Genomic DNA, 14,850 nt, shown 5'->3' on the forward strand with positions numbered 1-14,850 from the left:
GTACTAAAATTGGCACTCGAGACTCAATGCTAAACGTGTTTATTATGCGCCCAAACTACAGCCCAATCATAAACGTAATTACCAGCTGATTTGATAAACATGCCAGGCAGACCATTGATATATATATTAGCCTGTACTAAAATAATCGAGCCAACATTAGCCAGCCCCATCCGGTGGTCTTCTATATACATATGTATATTTACAATTAACGGTTTTAAGTTGCAGTGTACATACAAAGTCCACTGATAGCCGCTCATATCTTTGATATATACTTAGCATGTATGCAGTACGATATAACGTATACGTAATGTATGTACCATACGTACCATACATATATAGCTTTAATAATATCACGCCAGGCGATCGTGCGACAAATTAGTTCACTTTTCGCTTTTATATAAAAGCCAATTTAATTTTCTACTTGTGTCGTACGCTTTCGGATAAGATCAATCTAATTTCTGCAGACATTTGCAAGTGGCACACGTATTAGAAGTATGATTTATGAGTGGCTAACGATAACCACCAAACCAAATGAAGACCCAATCCAATATTTCATTGACCGAGTTAACTTGCCTTACATACTAGTAGTTAATAGTACTTATGTTTGCATGTTCTTATCAGAGCGCGTGAGAGAGAGATTATGCTAAAAAAAAAATAAAAAAAATGAAATAAACTGACAGCTGCCGCCTTGAAAAGGCTAAAAGCTGCTGTCGATGGCTTATCTTGACTTGAGCTTGGACTTTATGCGCTAAATGCTAAATTAAAATAGCTTGTGTCAAATTTATTTATTACCTAACAAGCAATCATTTGAGGCTAAACAATTTAGAAAATAATGCTTGCTTGCATTTTCTAAATTCATGCTGCTGCTCTACTTCAAGCTACCCTTCTATACTAGTTTCATATCAAAGTGTATCGCAAGCTCTGGCTTATATAAACTTTGCCCCTTTAGCCACGTTAGTGTCTGCGCTAGAACAAATATTTTAAAAAGCATATTCATTCATATGTTCAGCTCTCATGCACAGCGCGAGTGTCGCGATAACTTCACTTAATGCGAGACTTGATCGATTGGCTAATTGGCAACGCGCCATCTGATAAATTGTGTTTTGTTTTCCAACGCTTCATTGCATAACCGCAGTAAATCGCATTTGGTCAATCATTATATGGTCTTGCTTGGAGACGGAGTCCAGCACACCACGGCCAGCTTTAGCGCCTATTTTCTCCACGATAAGATATTGCTGTTATTTTTAAATCCAAATTTATGTTTTGAGTTTCAACAGCATGCATATAGTATATGTTTGTTTGTTTGCTTGTTATCTAGAGAAATATTTAATAACAGGTGCTGCGTGTGCCCAGAGCACGAACTCGAAAGACCTGCAATGGGATGTCAACAAAGCTAGAAACTAGTTATCCGCATATAAATAAACCGAGTTCATTTAAATAGTTATTGGTGTGCGGAACTTGAAAAACGTACTATGTTCATAATTAGGCATCGGCTTGAATTGTTTATGGTTTATTTGTAGCTGACTGGTTTTGTTTACGTAAAGAGCGTAACAAATACCATTGCGAAATATTGAATATTGAAGTTTTGCCAGTTTTTGTAAATTCCATAACGGAAATCGAAATCAATAATTATATACATATATGTATCAATGCTAAAGCTACTATGTTAAGAATATACATATAGGCTTGTTTTGTTTATAATAAATGTGCATATTATTAAGTCATATGCACATGTCAGTTCAAAGATTAATAAAAATGAATAGCAAAACAAATAATTTTCTTAGTAAGTCGAGTTGAAAATTCTTAGAATAAAATGTTCAAAACAATAATTTTGCCAGCGTAAAATAATAATATGATAAAGACTAATGTTTGAATTAAATAATCGAATGTAAAATGTTTTCAAAATTAATAAATGTGCAGCATAAGAAAGTGTATTTAAAAATTCAATTAAAATACATATTTGCATATGTGCAATTGCAATTATTATTACTCTCTCGCTGTAGGCAAGCGTATCAAAAGCAAATTGCTTTATCTGTTGTCAGGCTAGCGACCTCATTACACTTACACAATCTGTAAGCTGGCAACCCGTAATACTTGTATTTACACGGGGCCAAAGGCGCAATGAAAAATGAAAATAAAAATAAAAACTATACACAAAGTATATGTACATATGTAGATAGACAGCAAAAAAGTAAAACCAGTGGCCAATCGCATAGCGCACTTGGCTTTTGTATGTGCAAATATTTGCAAACAGTAGAGCTTGATACATGACGACGACTATGACTGACTGACTAGGCTAGGCTCACACACACACACATAGACAGCAGTGGGTTGGCGTTGTTCCAACAACAATAGCCAGGGCTTGTCCGCCGCCAAGTAAATTGCATTGATCGTTGGCGTCGTCGCCAATGCAAGAGTCACAAGTGTCGTCGGCTCAAGGTGAAGTGCAGCAGCAGCAGCAGCAGCTTTGTTTTTGCTATTTACATACTTACAATGCCTATTTTACACACACACACACAGTCACACACACACATGCACAGCTGATAGCCTGAGTAAGCCAACAGCCGTTTAGTATCGATTAAGGTCGCTTCGGCGTCAATTAATATTGCCAAGTGTGTCATAAAATAATCGAATTCACTTTTTAACTACCTTTCGTTTATATAGCCGCCATAAATTTTCGACCACACAGCTGGGCATGCAAATCAGTATTGTTTTTTAATTTTTCTTTCAAATACATTGTATTTCGTTTTTCTAATAACAATTTTTAGTTGAGAATAATTTGTTGCAGCGGCTTATAATTTTTGCCAATTTACATAGAGTCCAACAATTACTTATAATATTTTCTTTTTTTTATAATCTTAACAATTTTTTTTAATAAATATTTGACTCATAAATAGTCTGGTATGTTTGTTTGCCTTTTGATAAGTAGTAGTAGTAAATAGTTTGCTTTTCATTAATTGTTCTAATTGCAATGCCAACTTTAATGAAGACAAATTGTACTCAAAATAAAAAAGCATAAAATTAGCAAATGAACTTTTTAAAAGCCTTTGACACTTTTAGCAACAATAAAATGTTTAATTATAATTTTGTGGCTGCGTTGTGCCCTAGTTTCAACAATTAAACAAAAAAAGCTTGCAAAATGTTTGTGTTTATCATTTATGTATTGTTTGCATGTGTGTAGGTGTGTTTTACATAAATAAAAGAAATTATAATCATTTTTGTCATGTACAATTATAAAAAAATTATGCATAAGTTTTCTATATATTAAAATTAAGTATACGTATTTATTTTCTTTTGTACATTAATAAATCAACATTTATTTATATTTAAAAGATATAAGATAATTTATATATACATACACATACACACACATGTATGTTAGTATATATATGCATGTATTTATGGCAAAGCAACGTTTTACTTTTCTCTCTTTCTCCATCTACTTCTCTTTCCTTTTTCTCTAGTATTTTTCCGTTCCAATTTCACTTTTCTTCATTCTTTTCAACTTAAATGCTGTATGCACGTTTAAATTTTGTTTTTGTTTTTTTTTTCGATTTAGTTTTCTTTTTCATTCTTTCTCGCATTTGTTTTTTGTGTGTTTTGTTTTTGTCGCGTATTTTGGGATACCCCCGACCACACTCTACTCGTTCAACAGGCACGTACGCACGATGGCACCGCAGACGGCATAGGGATCGCAGTTGGAGCTGGGACGACGATCCTCGAAGTAACCCTTGCCGGCGGTGGCGACGCCTCGGGGCACACGCACACTGACGCCGCGATTGGCCACGCCCCAGGAGAACTTGTCAATGCTGGAGGTCTCCAGGCGTCCGACCAGGCGACGCTCGTTGTCCTTGCCCTCCTTGGGATCGTAGGCCTTGATGTGACGATCGTGCTGCTTGCTCAGCTTCTCAATGGCCGCCTCGATGGCCTTCATGCCGCCATTCTCGCGCATGGACTTTGTGGAGAAGTTTGTGTGGGCACCAGCGCCGTTCCACTGGCCCTCCATGGGCTTGGGATCGAAGGTGACCACAATGCCGTACTCCTCAGCAATGCGCTGCAGGATATAGCGCGACACCCAGAGATCATCGCTGGCCTTCATGCCGTGGCTAGGACCCACCTGGTATTCCCACTGGGCGGGCATCACCTCGGCATTGGTGCCGGCAAAGTCGATGCCAGCGTACAGGCAGGCAATGGCATGAGCCTCGACGAGATCACGTGCGTAGACACGATCGGCGCCCACGCCGCAGTAGTAAGGTCCTTGCGGGGCTGGGAAGCCGTTGTCGGGCCAGCCAAATGGACGGCCATCGACATCCAGTAATGTGTACTCCTGCTCAATGCCGAACCAAGGCTCGTGCGCGCCAATTTTGTCGACCGCATCCTGGAAGGCGGCACGCTTGTTGGAGGGCGTGGGCTTGCCATCGGCGCTGTACGTATCGCACATGACGATGATGTCGTTCTTGCCGGGCTTGAAGGGATCACGGTAGATAGCGCGTGGCTTGAGTGTTGTGTCCGAGTTCTCACCCTGTGCCTGATAGGTGGAGCTGCCATCGTACTGCCAGTCGGGCAGATCATCAACGGCGCTGGGCACCTTGTCCAGGACGCGATCCTTTAGGCGAATATTCTCGCCGGTGCCATCAATCCAGAGATACGTGGCCTGAACACGATTGGCGGGCGTCTCAAGGTTACGGTAGCGTTGCAGTATGCTCTTGTCCAGCGCTGTGTTGGGTGAGTTGTTCAGGAACTGCGCACGGGCGGTCTGCGAGGTGCAGAGCATACGCAGCTGCTTGGCAGCGGGAGCGGTGAGCTCGTTCTTAAGGAAAAGTCCTGCGACGCGGAATGTCATGATGCGCTGCAGAAAAGATTTACAGATTTACAGTTGCGGCTATAAGTACCTATGTATGTATGTATGCGTGTGTATACTATGAAAATGCCGCATTTGTGTGTGTGTGTGTGTGTATTTGTGTGTATATGTGTGTATATGTGTGCGGCTCAAGGACACGCTGTCATCTCAATGTTACAATCAAAAATTTTCCACACAAATTTGCTTTTGGACTGCAATTTTTACTTCCTTTACTTTACACGTGTAAATGCCAACACAAATACACACATAAATACACCTGCACACACACACACAAACAGCAACTGCATTTAATATATTTTTTGGCTTATTTGTTTTCAACTTACAACTTGCACTTGTACAGTTATATATTATTTATATATAAATATTTGCTTTTGGCTTAGCTTTTTTGTTGTTTCAAAAAAACTTTTGTACTTTTTCTTTTAAGGTTTAGGTTTCGCGGCACTTGCGCGCTCTGTTTTGTATTTGTATTATTTTTATTTTTTATTAACTGTTGCGGAACGCCAGCTTGGGAGACATCCAACCTATTGCGAAGTTAGGAAGGTTGTGTGAACACAATTCGCGACACAACATTCACTTTTCTCGTTTTGGCTCGCAGTCTCGATTTTTCTTTATCGCGTTTTCAGCCGACGTCGCTCGAAGACGAAGACTAGCTGGCAGCGGCAGGCAGCGACAGCGGCAGCAGCAGAGGTACAGTGATACCAACGAGAGCGTATCAAAAATATATAGAAAAACAAAAACAAATACGCACACCCGCGCACGTACGCAGACATAGACAAAACGCGTGTGCAGTGGAGAGCCCGCTTATCTTGATGAGAACGCAAGTAAGCAAAACATAGAGGGAGAGAATGAGAACTCCCTGTTGCTGATGAATCAAGGTTGCCAGATTACATATATTTTGATGAATGCACTTTTATATTCTAATTTTGTTTTCTATTTCTAACACAACAAGCAATTGCTTTATTTATAGAATTCTTTTATAAATTGCAATGCATTGTGAATTGCAAACTAAAGTGTTTCCACTGTACAAACAGGTCTGGAGCAAAACTGGCATACATAATTATTTACTGCGCACACTCTCCTTCAGCTTTCGGTAGCCAAACAAAAACCCCTCCTGCCCCACCTCACCTAAATCCTTCATTGCGTCGTAGCATTGCAGTGTCCCCAACATGTAATGTGACCTCTATCAATCTGAAAGTAATGCCTCAGGTCAGACAACTGCAGCAGGCTGGCTCCCTTGGAGCATGCGCGCTCTTTCACTTACACTCTCTCTCTCTCTTTCTCTGTTCGTACTACGCACAGTACAAAGTCCGTTATCTGTTTTCTTTCTCCGCTGCATACACATAAATATGTATTTTGTATATATTTATGTACATATGTATGTATGCAGGCCAACCATACAAAACAATATGTTAATTTACACAAACACACTCATGCCGGCTTTGCATTTCATATGTACGCACACTCGTGCAGGGGTGCGAGTAAGCAGCTGATTTTGTTTTGCTTTCTGGTTTGCTATACTCAAAGGCACTGCGATAAGATAACTGAGGCTACACAGCACAACAGTGGAGCCTCGCAAATAAATACAAGTAGCTTTACGATTAGAATGCAAATTTTATAAAAATATATACTAAGACTATCTACTGACTGATATATATATATATTAAGTAACTTGCAAAAATTAATGAAATCTACTTTATATACCATACTTTAAATACCATAGAAATTCATAGCTGAAATTACAATATAATTTGCATTAAAAAGTGTAGCATACTTTTAAGCGAAATAAGAATTCCAATAAGAATATACCATTAAACAAGCTGCCAATTGATGTACATATGTATATTTGATGTACAAAAGACAAAAGCATACATATGTATGTATGCATAGTAAATTTCAGCAACAGTGTATACATATACAATTTACGCTCATGTATATATTCGCATATATACTGTGGTGTTATTGTAAATTTGAAATTCAAAGAGTCCACAAGCATGTTCGTTTTCATTGCTCGTGTGACGCAATATATTGCATGTTCCCATTACACGCACACTAGTCTCGATGACATTGTATCTGTGAGAGCGGTTTTCCACCAGACTTGTGTTACTTCGTTTGCAATTGCTGCAAAAAAAATTCATTGGCCTGTGTGAATTTCCAGTTGCGTGGCATTGATTCGAGTAGCAGCAAGTTTATGTTTTCTTTCGCAAGCAATAAATGCTATTTACATAATATATAATGAATAACAAAAATGAAAAGCCGAAAACAAAAGGCAAAGGCAAAAACAAGTTGAGCATTTTCCGTATCAATTGAAAATTGCCACCTGTTGCGGTTGAGCAGCTTAACAAAGTTTTGCAGTTAAAGATGGCAATTAAATCTGAACGCTACGTAGTGACCGCTATTTTGGCTAAAACGAAAAGTAAAACAATTTCCGCAGTTTCGACTTAAATTTAAACAATGTTAATTACAGCAGCTGGACTATTCTTGATAAGGCTTGGCCATTATCTTTAGTGAGCAATTATAGCAGTGGACATACGATACACGTTCTAAGTGTTTAAGTTTGCAAGACATAAAAGCTAATCATATAGATAAATTATGTGACAAAGTCCATTATGGTCTTTATCAATAAAATGTTCAAAATAGGAAATACGTATACGCCGAGGGTTATCAATAAATTTGCTTAGAAACACAAGCGAATGGCACATCAACCCGAGATCTGATTCATTGGATTATTTAAATGCAAATCAATGCATTTTTCACAATACTCGGGTTAAATTATTATTCCCTCAGCATACTGTTCAAAATTCTGGTTTATTACCACTGTATGCATATTAATTAAGTTATAGACGACGCTGGTTAAATCCAAAATGTACGTAAGCTACAAAATAATAAAACATATCTGTATATGCATTACACATGTAAATACTCTCAGCTGATCAATTCAAATTCAGCGCTGAGAACCAAAACTCAGCCCCACTATTACAGCGCCAGTGGTCGCTCTCTCAGCTTGCCAAGAGAGTAAGAATACAAGCAAAGTGTATTGCTGTTGCGCTCGCACCAACAGTCAGCGCCAACAGTTGGAGCTCAGCTGCGTGCGGGTGAGTTTGTATTTGTGTGTAACTGTTGCTCTCAGCTGGTTTCGGTTTCTGTTTCTGTTTCGGTGGTGAGTGAGTTTGGGTTGGTTTCACTGCCGCAATTGCGAATCAGTCAGTTACGATCGCGGCGCGAGCGTGTCAAGTACTAGGAAACGCGAAAAGCAGAAAAACACGTTTGCCACCAAACGGGTGGAAAATTTTCCTTAGTCGTCCCCCCACCACCAGCGCGCTGACGGTGGTTGAAACGCAAAAGCAATAAAATATAATACGCCAAACACAGCGGCGCGCATACATATATGAAAATTCTATGCAGTGCGAAATAAATGCGGAAATATTGTAAATAAACAAAACAAATCAAAAAGTTTGGCGAAAATTATATGTGCAAAGTAAAGTTGCTTAGCAAGCAATTAACATTAATATGGTGACGATCGAAAATAAGAATCTATTGAACGACAATAGACTAGGCACGGGAGAAGGAGGAAATGGCAGCTCAGGACAGCTGAAGGCACAGATTGTGCCCGCCCAGCCCAAGACGCTGCAGCACTTGCCCAAGCGTCCAGCCGTAGATTTGGCATTCCATAATCTGACCTATCGTGTCAAGGAAGGCAATCGCAGCAGTGAGTATAAACAGTATATATAAATAGTATACATATGAGTGGTCTGGTCTGCGTGTGTATATAATGATCATCAGCATCTTCTTGTTATTCAGCTAGAATTGCATACAAATATGTTGTTGCTTTTCATTTTTATTTTTTGTTTAATATACACAAGCACGTATTTCTCGACTATACATATAGCTTGAATGCATTGGTGTGTGTATTTTTGTCTCTCAATCCAGTTCTGTGATTGCTCGTCTGCTTGCGCTCTGAGTTTCTTTGTTCTCAGTCATATCAGCATTTAAAGCGACGCTAGCGTTGCCACATCGCTGACATTTGTGGAACTTTGGACTTGACTAAGCAAGCATAAGCGAAGATAAACCTCTTTACCAATGTGCAAGCCCCGAAATAACAATAACAATTAAGCTACTGCCTAGCTACGCTATGAACACAACGGACAGTCAACAAGTTGTTTCAAATGCCAAACATGTACATATATACTATATATAATGTATATGTATATAAAAAGACAATGGGCATGTGCGCTTTTTGTTAATGAGCAATCTTTTTATGAATAAGTACCTTAGCCTAGGTATGTAACATTTTTGTAAGCTATGTACACAGAGGTTATCAAATTCGTTTATAATTAATTGACGTCAGCGAACATAAGCGCACAGTTGTTTGTCATTAATTACTAGTAGTATAAATAATACGAGCACATATGCTTGTCCACACGTAAAAAATTGCCAATAAATTCAGGTAAACAGCTGTTGGTTCCAATTAGAATTCCCACCAAGCAATACTTTTTAGGTTTCTCTGCACTTACATTATGTACTATAGTATATGTATCAACTGTTTACATTTGCCAATTCCATTAGCCATATAAAAAACCCATTGCAATTTACTTTATTGAAAGGGCGACCTGCGCTGGCAAAGTTAATTATTGTCGCAGGTTGCTTTGGACTTGCGACCTTTCCAGTTCATGCAAGTAGACATGTAACCTACATACAATTAGTAGAACCTACTATAAAGTAAATAATATAAAAACTATATACTAAATACATTTGATTTGCGCACTGCTCGTTCGTAATTCGACTTTGTACTTCACATGTTAAGTTTGACAACTTAATTGAAAGCACTAAGAACAATACGAAGCTTAACACGATACAAAGAGACGGCAAAGCTGACTAAAATAACAGGGGTATTCCAGCAAATGACTATGATTTAATATTCTACCACTCATGTTTCGAAATTTTTAAGCTCACCACGTGCAATTTAGCTGATAAGCTCAAAGTCAAATACGCGTCATATTGAAATGCAAATCATAAACACATTAAGAAATTCTTTTCGAGCGACCACCACGCATAACTCTGTACATAATGAAGATGATCTACTTATTTACCTTGAAGCAGTTGAATTTAGCAAACATGTTATTTATAATTTATATAATTATATGCAACAACCGGTTTGCGAACGCTGCTTTGCGGTAGCTTAACTACAGCTGATGCTTATCAATTTAATTGCAAAGAGCACTTTATATAACTAAGCACATCACTCACTTTAATCCTTTAGAATCGTATTTGTTGCAGGCAGTCAGTCTTATTGCTACTTAACCTTGTTGCTTTTTTGTTTTTCTTTCAACACTTTCAATTGCTGTTTAAGGGTCAGTTCAGGGCTGTATTATGAAAAGCTTTTTAACTGGCCTTAGTACTTGGTTTAAGCACCGTAAATTATGTTAATACCAGTTTCAGTTCGTTGGCCAACGATTTCATTCATAATTTAAAACTTGGTCTATATAAATTTCAAGTAGTTCACATTGCGTATGAGTAATGTCTACTATTAGATAACATATGTAGTCTGAGTTAAGTAATGGCGCTTCCCTGAACCTAAGGCTATCAAAAAGTTTTTGCAACAACAGCAAAAGAATATTTAAATTGCTGTACAGCAGCAAACAAATTCAATAAAAATAAAAATATATTATGTATACGCATTGGCTTTTTAAGCACTACAGCCACTTAAAATTATGTACACACACTTGTTGACTGCTTTACTATTTTTATTTTTTCAAAACTACAAAGTACATTGACCGCACTTTGAAGTATGTTTATTCATTCAATAGTTGCTCGTTATTAACTTTATTTTTATTACACAGATGCCAAAACTATCCTTAAGGGAGTTAGTGGGCGTTTGCGCTCAGGACAGCTCACCGCCATCATGGGACCCTCAGGAGCTGGCAAGAGTACACTGCTTAACATATTGTCTGGTTACAAGTAAGTTTATTAAGCTATTATATGTAAATAGTTGTTAAGCACCTTGAACGGTTGTGAATTTTTATCGAAAGTTTTATAGATTGGAGGCAACCCGTTTTAATTTTACTTGTAAGCGGCCTCTGTGATATACTATGTGTATATTTTTATTATGTATGTTTATTATTTTGTGCTGCTAATAACGTTTCTTTGAACTTTGAGCGTGCGCTATCAACTAGCGCTGCTATGTGCCTTTTGTGTAGTTAATTCTACTTTATCTTTATTTTATATACATATGTTCGTAATTAATCGACAAACTTGTCAATTGTTGTTATGTACACATGAATTTATTATATAAATATATGAGTCACATGATTACTTCGATACAATTTTAAATAAAATTTTAATATTTTTAACGAATTTCTCTACTTTTATTTTTATGCTTGACAACTAAGCTACTGCTCTTTAGTAAACTCCTTGAAAAATGTATTAAATATTTTTGTGTTTTGTTTACAGAACCACAGACATTGAGGGCAGTGTTACCATGAATGGCTCTGAGCGCAACTTGAGCACGTTCCGTAAATTGTCCGCTTATATAATGCAGGATAATCAGTTGCATGGCAATTTGACGGTCCAAGAGGCGATGACAGTGGCAACGAATTTAAAGCTCAGCAAAAAGTTCACTAAACTCGAAAAGAATTCAATGGTATGTTGACAATGACTCGGCACAAAAGACAAAATATTATTTTTAGCATAAGCGCATTTATTGATTTGAAACGTAAATTAATTAAATCAATTTTATATACAGATTGACGATATTTTGCTGACATTAAGCTTAATCGAACATCGCAATACAATGACACGCAATCTGTCTGGTGGTCAAAAGAAGCGTCTATCAATAGCCTTGGAGCTGGTTAGCAATCCGCCCATTATGTTCTTCGACGAACCCACATCGGGCTTGGACAGCTCAACCTGTTTCCAATGCATACATCTGTTGAAAATGTTGGCCGCAGGCGGACGCACTGTCATCTGTACCATTCATCAACCTTCGGCGCGTCTGTTTGAGATGTTCGATCAGCTTTATACGCTGGCCGATGGCCAGTGCGTCTATCAGGGCAGCACCAAGCAGTTGGTGCCATTCCTTTCTACGCTGAATCTGGAGTGCCCCAGCTATCACAATCCGGCCAGTTATGTAATTGAAGTATCCTGCGGTGAGCATGGAGATCATATACGCAAACTGGTGGATGCCATTGATAATGGCAAGCGGGACATTCGCTCGCAGGCGGACTACGCTGGTCTCAAGGCACGCAACGATTTGGTTAAAGTACAAAACTTGAAGGCCATACTGGATAAGAACGATGTGAGCAATGTGAGTGGCAGCAAGTACGAGGATAATCTGACCTTGAACAATGGCCTGCTCAATGGCATGGTCAATGATATTGTGAAGGAGACGAACGGCAAGAGCTCAACGGCTTTGGTTTGCACCAATGAGAAGGGCGATGCTTTAATTGATGTGGAGAAGACAGACAATTGCACTACGGCCTTGTTATCGGAGGAGATAATGTCGCCTGAACGTTATCCGACCTCGCAGTTCCATCAATTCTGGGTGGTGCTCAAGCGTACATTACTCTTCAGCTATCGCGATTGGGTAAATGGTAACTTCTTAATTAAAAGCAACACTCAAAACTAATTGTTATTACTTTTCGCTTTACAGACTCTTATGTACCTGCGTTTGTTTGCTCACTTGCTGGTTGGCTTTCTCATTGGCGCTTTGTATTACGATATTGGTAACGATGGTGCCAAAGTGCTCAGCAACTTGGGTTTTCTATTCTTCAACATGCTGTTCTTGATGTACACGTCCATGACTATAACTATTTTGTCGTGTAAGTTGAAAAGAATGTTTACATACATCATGAAATACAACTTTATTTCTTTTCCATAATCAGTCCCATTGGAAATGCCGGTCTTACTAAAGGAGAACTTTAATCGCTGGTATTCCTTAAAGTCCTACTATTTAGCTATATCCGTTGCTGATATACCATTCCAGGTAAGTTCCATTTACAATACACCAGTCAACTTTAGCTAATCCTTTCTTCTTTTAGGCAATATTCTGCGTGATTTACGTTTCCATAGTATATTACTATACCTCACAACCTTGGGAGCTATTCCGCTTTGCCATGTTCCTGTCCGCCTGTCTCCTGATTTCATTCGTCGCACAGTCTGTGGGCTTGGTCGTCGGTGCTGCTATGAATGTACAGAATGGTGTGTTCTTGGCTCCAGTTATGTCTGTACCATTCCTGCTGTTCTCTGGCTTCTTCGTTTCATTTGATGCAATACCGGTTTATCTACGATGGATCACATACTTATCCTATATTCGATATGGCTTCGAGGGCACAGCATTGGCCACTTATGGTTATGGACGCGAGAAGTTGAAGTGCTTCCAAACCTATTGTCATTTCAAGGCACCCAACACTACCTTGGAGGAACTGGACATGGTCAATGCTAACTTCACGCTTGATATTGTCGCTCTGGTCGTCATCTTTGTGGTGCTGCGGGTTTCAGCTTACCTCTTCTTGCGCTGGAAGCTAAAGACCACGCGATAAGCTAATTTAAAATTATTTTAGTTTCTTCGGGTTTTAAATTTAGTTATTTTTGTGTAATATGTATATGTTTCCAAGTTCTAACATTTTAATTTTATATTGTGATAAAAAGGTTTCAAATTTGTGATCAATATTCCAGCTGTAGAAAATTTTTAATAACTAATTAATGAAAATGTGCAACATTTGTAAACATCAGTCGAGATACAGCCAAAAACAAAAACAACTTGGAACACATATAAATTTAGCGGTAGTGCGAAATATTCATATTTTTATACACTGGTGTACAATCTATGTATTTACATGAACAAGTTTTATAAACATACAAAACATATGTATTTATATTAATGGGACCCAATAAGCTTCAACGAACAATGTACATACATATAAAAGAAAATATTTTTGAAAATGTTATCAATTTATATATATTAATGGGCACAGCATGCAGACAATACATATCTGCATCTGTTATGGGCATTTGTATTACAAACATTCGCTGAAAGAAGAAAATAAAATTTTTGTAAACCTAATTGTAGTAAAGTGTCGCATGTTTTTAACCAAATTTATGGGATTAAGAATTTAGCAAGTCGTATTAATATTGTAAGAAGGCTTTTTTTCAATATACATGTGTAGCCTAGCTTTGTACACAATAAAAATAAATGTTTAAATGCAAGCACAGTTTGTTTAAATAGCTTAGCATTAAGTTAAGTATTTATAATAAATAGTATATTTCAACTATATACATATATAAAATGCTAATGTTCAGTTAATTTTTAAATAAGTTATGCATTGGGCTGCAAAATGTAGCGGCAACTTACAAAAGCTTCAGCAGCGCCATCTAGACAAACAACTGTGAAGCATAGCTGACACCAAGCAAAAGCTGACTGCTACGCACATAATTTGAAGCACGCTAACGTGCGCTTTGTTCTGACGAAATCAAAACCGGCTATTTATGCAGCAGCTGATTAGCGATTAACAAAATTAATATAAATTAATTATAGTGTTAAGGAAACCACAAGCAAATAATTATGACAGCAGGGGATAGCAGTTAATTCATAATATAATAGGTGCTATTGCTACTCGTGTCTGCGCTTTTAAACAAAAACTCAGCAGTAATTAAATATATTGAGTTGCTTGCAGATCCGGCTTAGCTTAACAACAACTTCTAGGCTTTATATATATTGAGTACACATAGCTGTATGCCAAGTATGTAAGTGTAATTTGGCAAACGTTTCTTTTTAGCCAAATCTGGCATGGCCTGTCATTGTTGCCAAACAAACTGCAAACTACAAACAAAAGTGAGTCGGCAGTAAATGCAAATGCAGCAAAAGGTACAAAAGCTGCCCGCTCACTGCTACTGAGACTTAGGTGCAAAATAAATTGTAGTAGGTCGGGTATGCTGCTTATTATTAAAATGTGCATATAAAAAAGCGAATGCAAAAATTCAAGTTTTTGTTGTTA

General features: G+C 37.9%; 2 protein-coding genes across 2 annotated transcripts; one reads left to right on the forward strand and one right to left on the reverse strand.

The window, feature by feature from the left end:
* Positions 1–3,474: 3,474 nt before the first annotated feature.
* LOC108594401 (glutamine synthetase 1, mitochondrial) lies at positions 3,475–5,395 on the reverse strand. The gene is made up of 2 exons (XM_017979568.2): positions 5,185–5,395; positions 3,475–4,849 (listed from the first exon to the last, which is right to left on the reverse strand). Exon 2 carries the CDS (start codon positions 4,841–4,843, stop codon positions 3,641–3,643), a length of 1,203 nt encoding a protein of 400 aa, XP_017835057.1. The 5' UTR covers positions 4,844–4,849; positions 5,185–5,395; the 3' UTR covers positions 3,475–3,640.
* A 2,667-nt stretch (positions 5,396–8,062) lies between these two features.
* Positions 8,063–14,062, forward strand: LOC108608504 (ATP-binding cassette sub-family G member 1). The gene is made up of 7 exons (XM_017999902.2): positions 8,063–8,567; positions 10,699–10,816; positions 11,309–11,498; positions 11,601–12,440; positions 12,507–12,675; positions 12,739–12,839; positions 12,895–14,062. The coding sequence occupies exons 1-7, from the start codon at positions 8,369–8,371 to the stop codon at positions 13,393–13,395; spliced, it is 2,118 nt and encodes a 705-aa protein (XP_017855391.2). The 5' UTR covers positions 8,063–8,368; the 3' UTR covers positions 13,396–14,062.
* The last annotated feature ends 788 nt before the right edge of the window (positions 14,063–14,850 follow it).

This window comes from Drosophila busckii, chromosome 2L, assembly GCF_011750605.1.
Source record: "Drosophila busckii strain San Diego stock center, stock number 13000-0081.31 chromosome 2L, ASM1175060v1, whole genome shotgun sequence".
NCBI lineage: Eukaryota > Metazoa > Arthropoda > Insecta > Diptera > Drosophilidae > Drosophila > Drosophila busckii.

Bases quoted from the DNA above. Each gene is read 5' to 3' on its own strand.
- LOC108594401 (XM_017979568.2), bottom strand. From the start codon at position 4,843: ATGACATTCCGCGTCGCAGGACTTTTCCTTAAGAACGAGCTCACCGCT.
- LOC108608504 (XM_017999902.2), top strand. From the start codon at position 8,369: ATGGTGACGATCGAAAATAAGAATCTATTGAACGACAATAGACTAGGC. The intron at 11,499-11,600 runs GTATGTTGACAA...TTTTATATACAG, and splicing joins AACTCGAAAAGAATTCAATG to ATTGACGATATTTTGCTGAC. The intron at 12,441-12,506 runs GTAAATGGTAAC...TTCGCTTTACAG, and splicing joins TCTTCAGCTATCGCGATTGG to ACTCTTATGTACCTGCGTTT.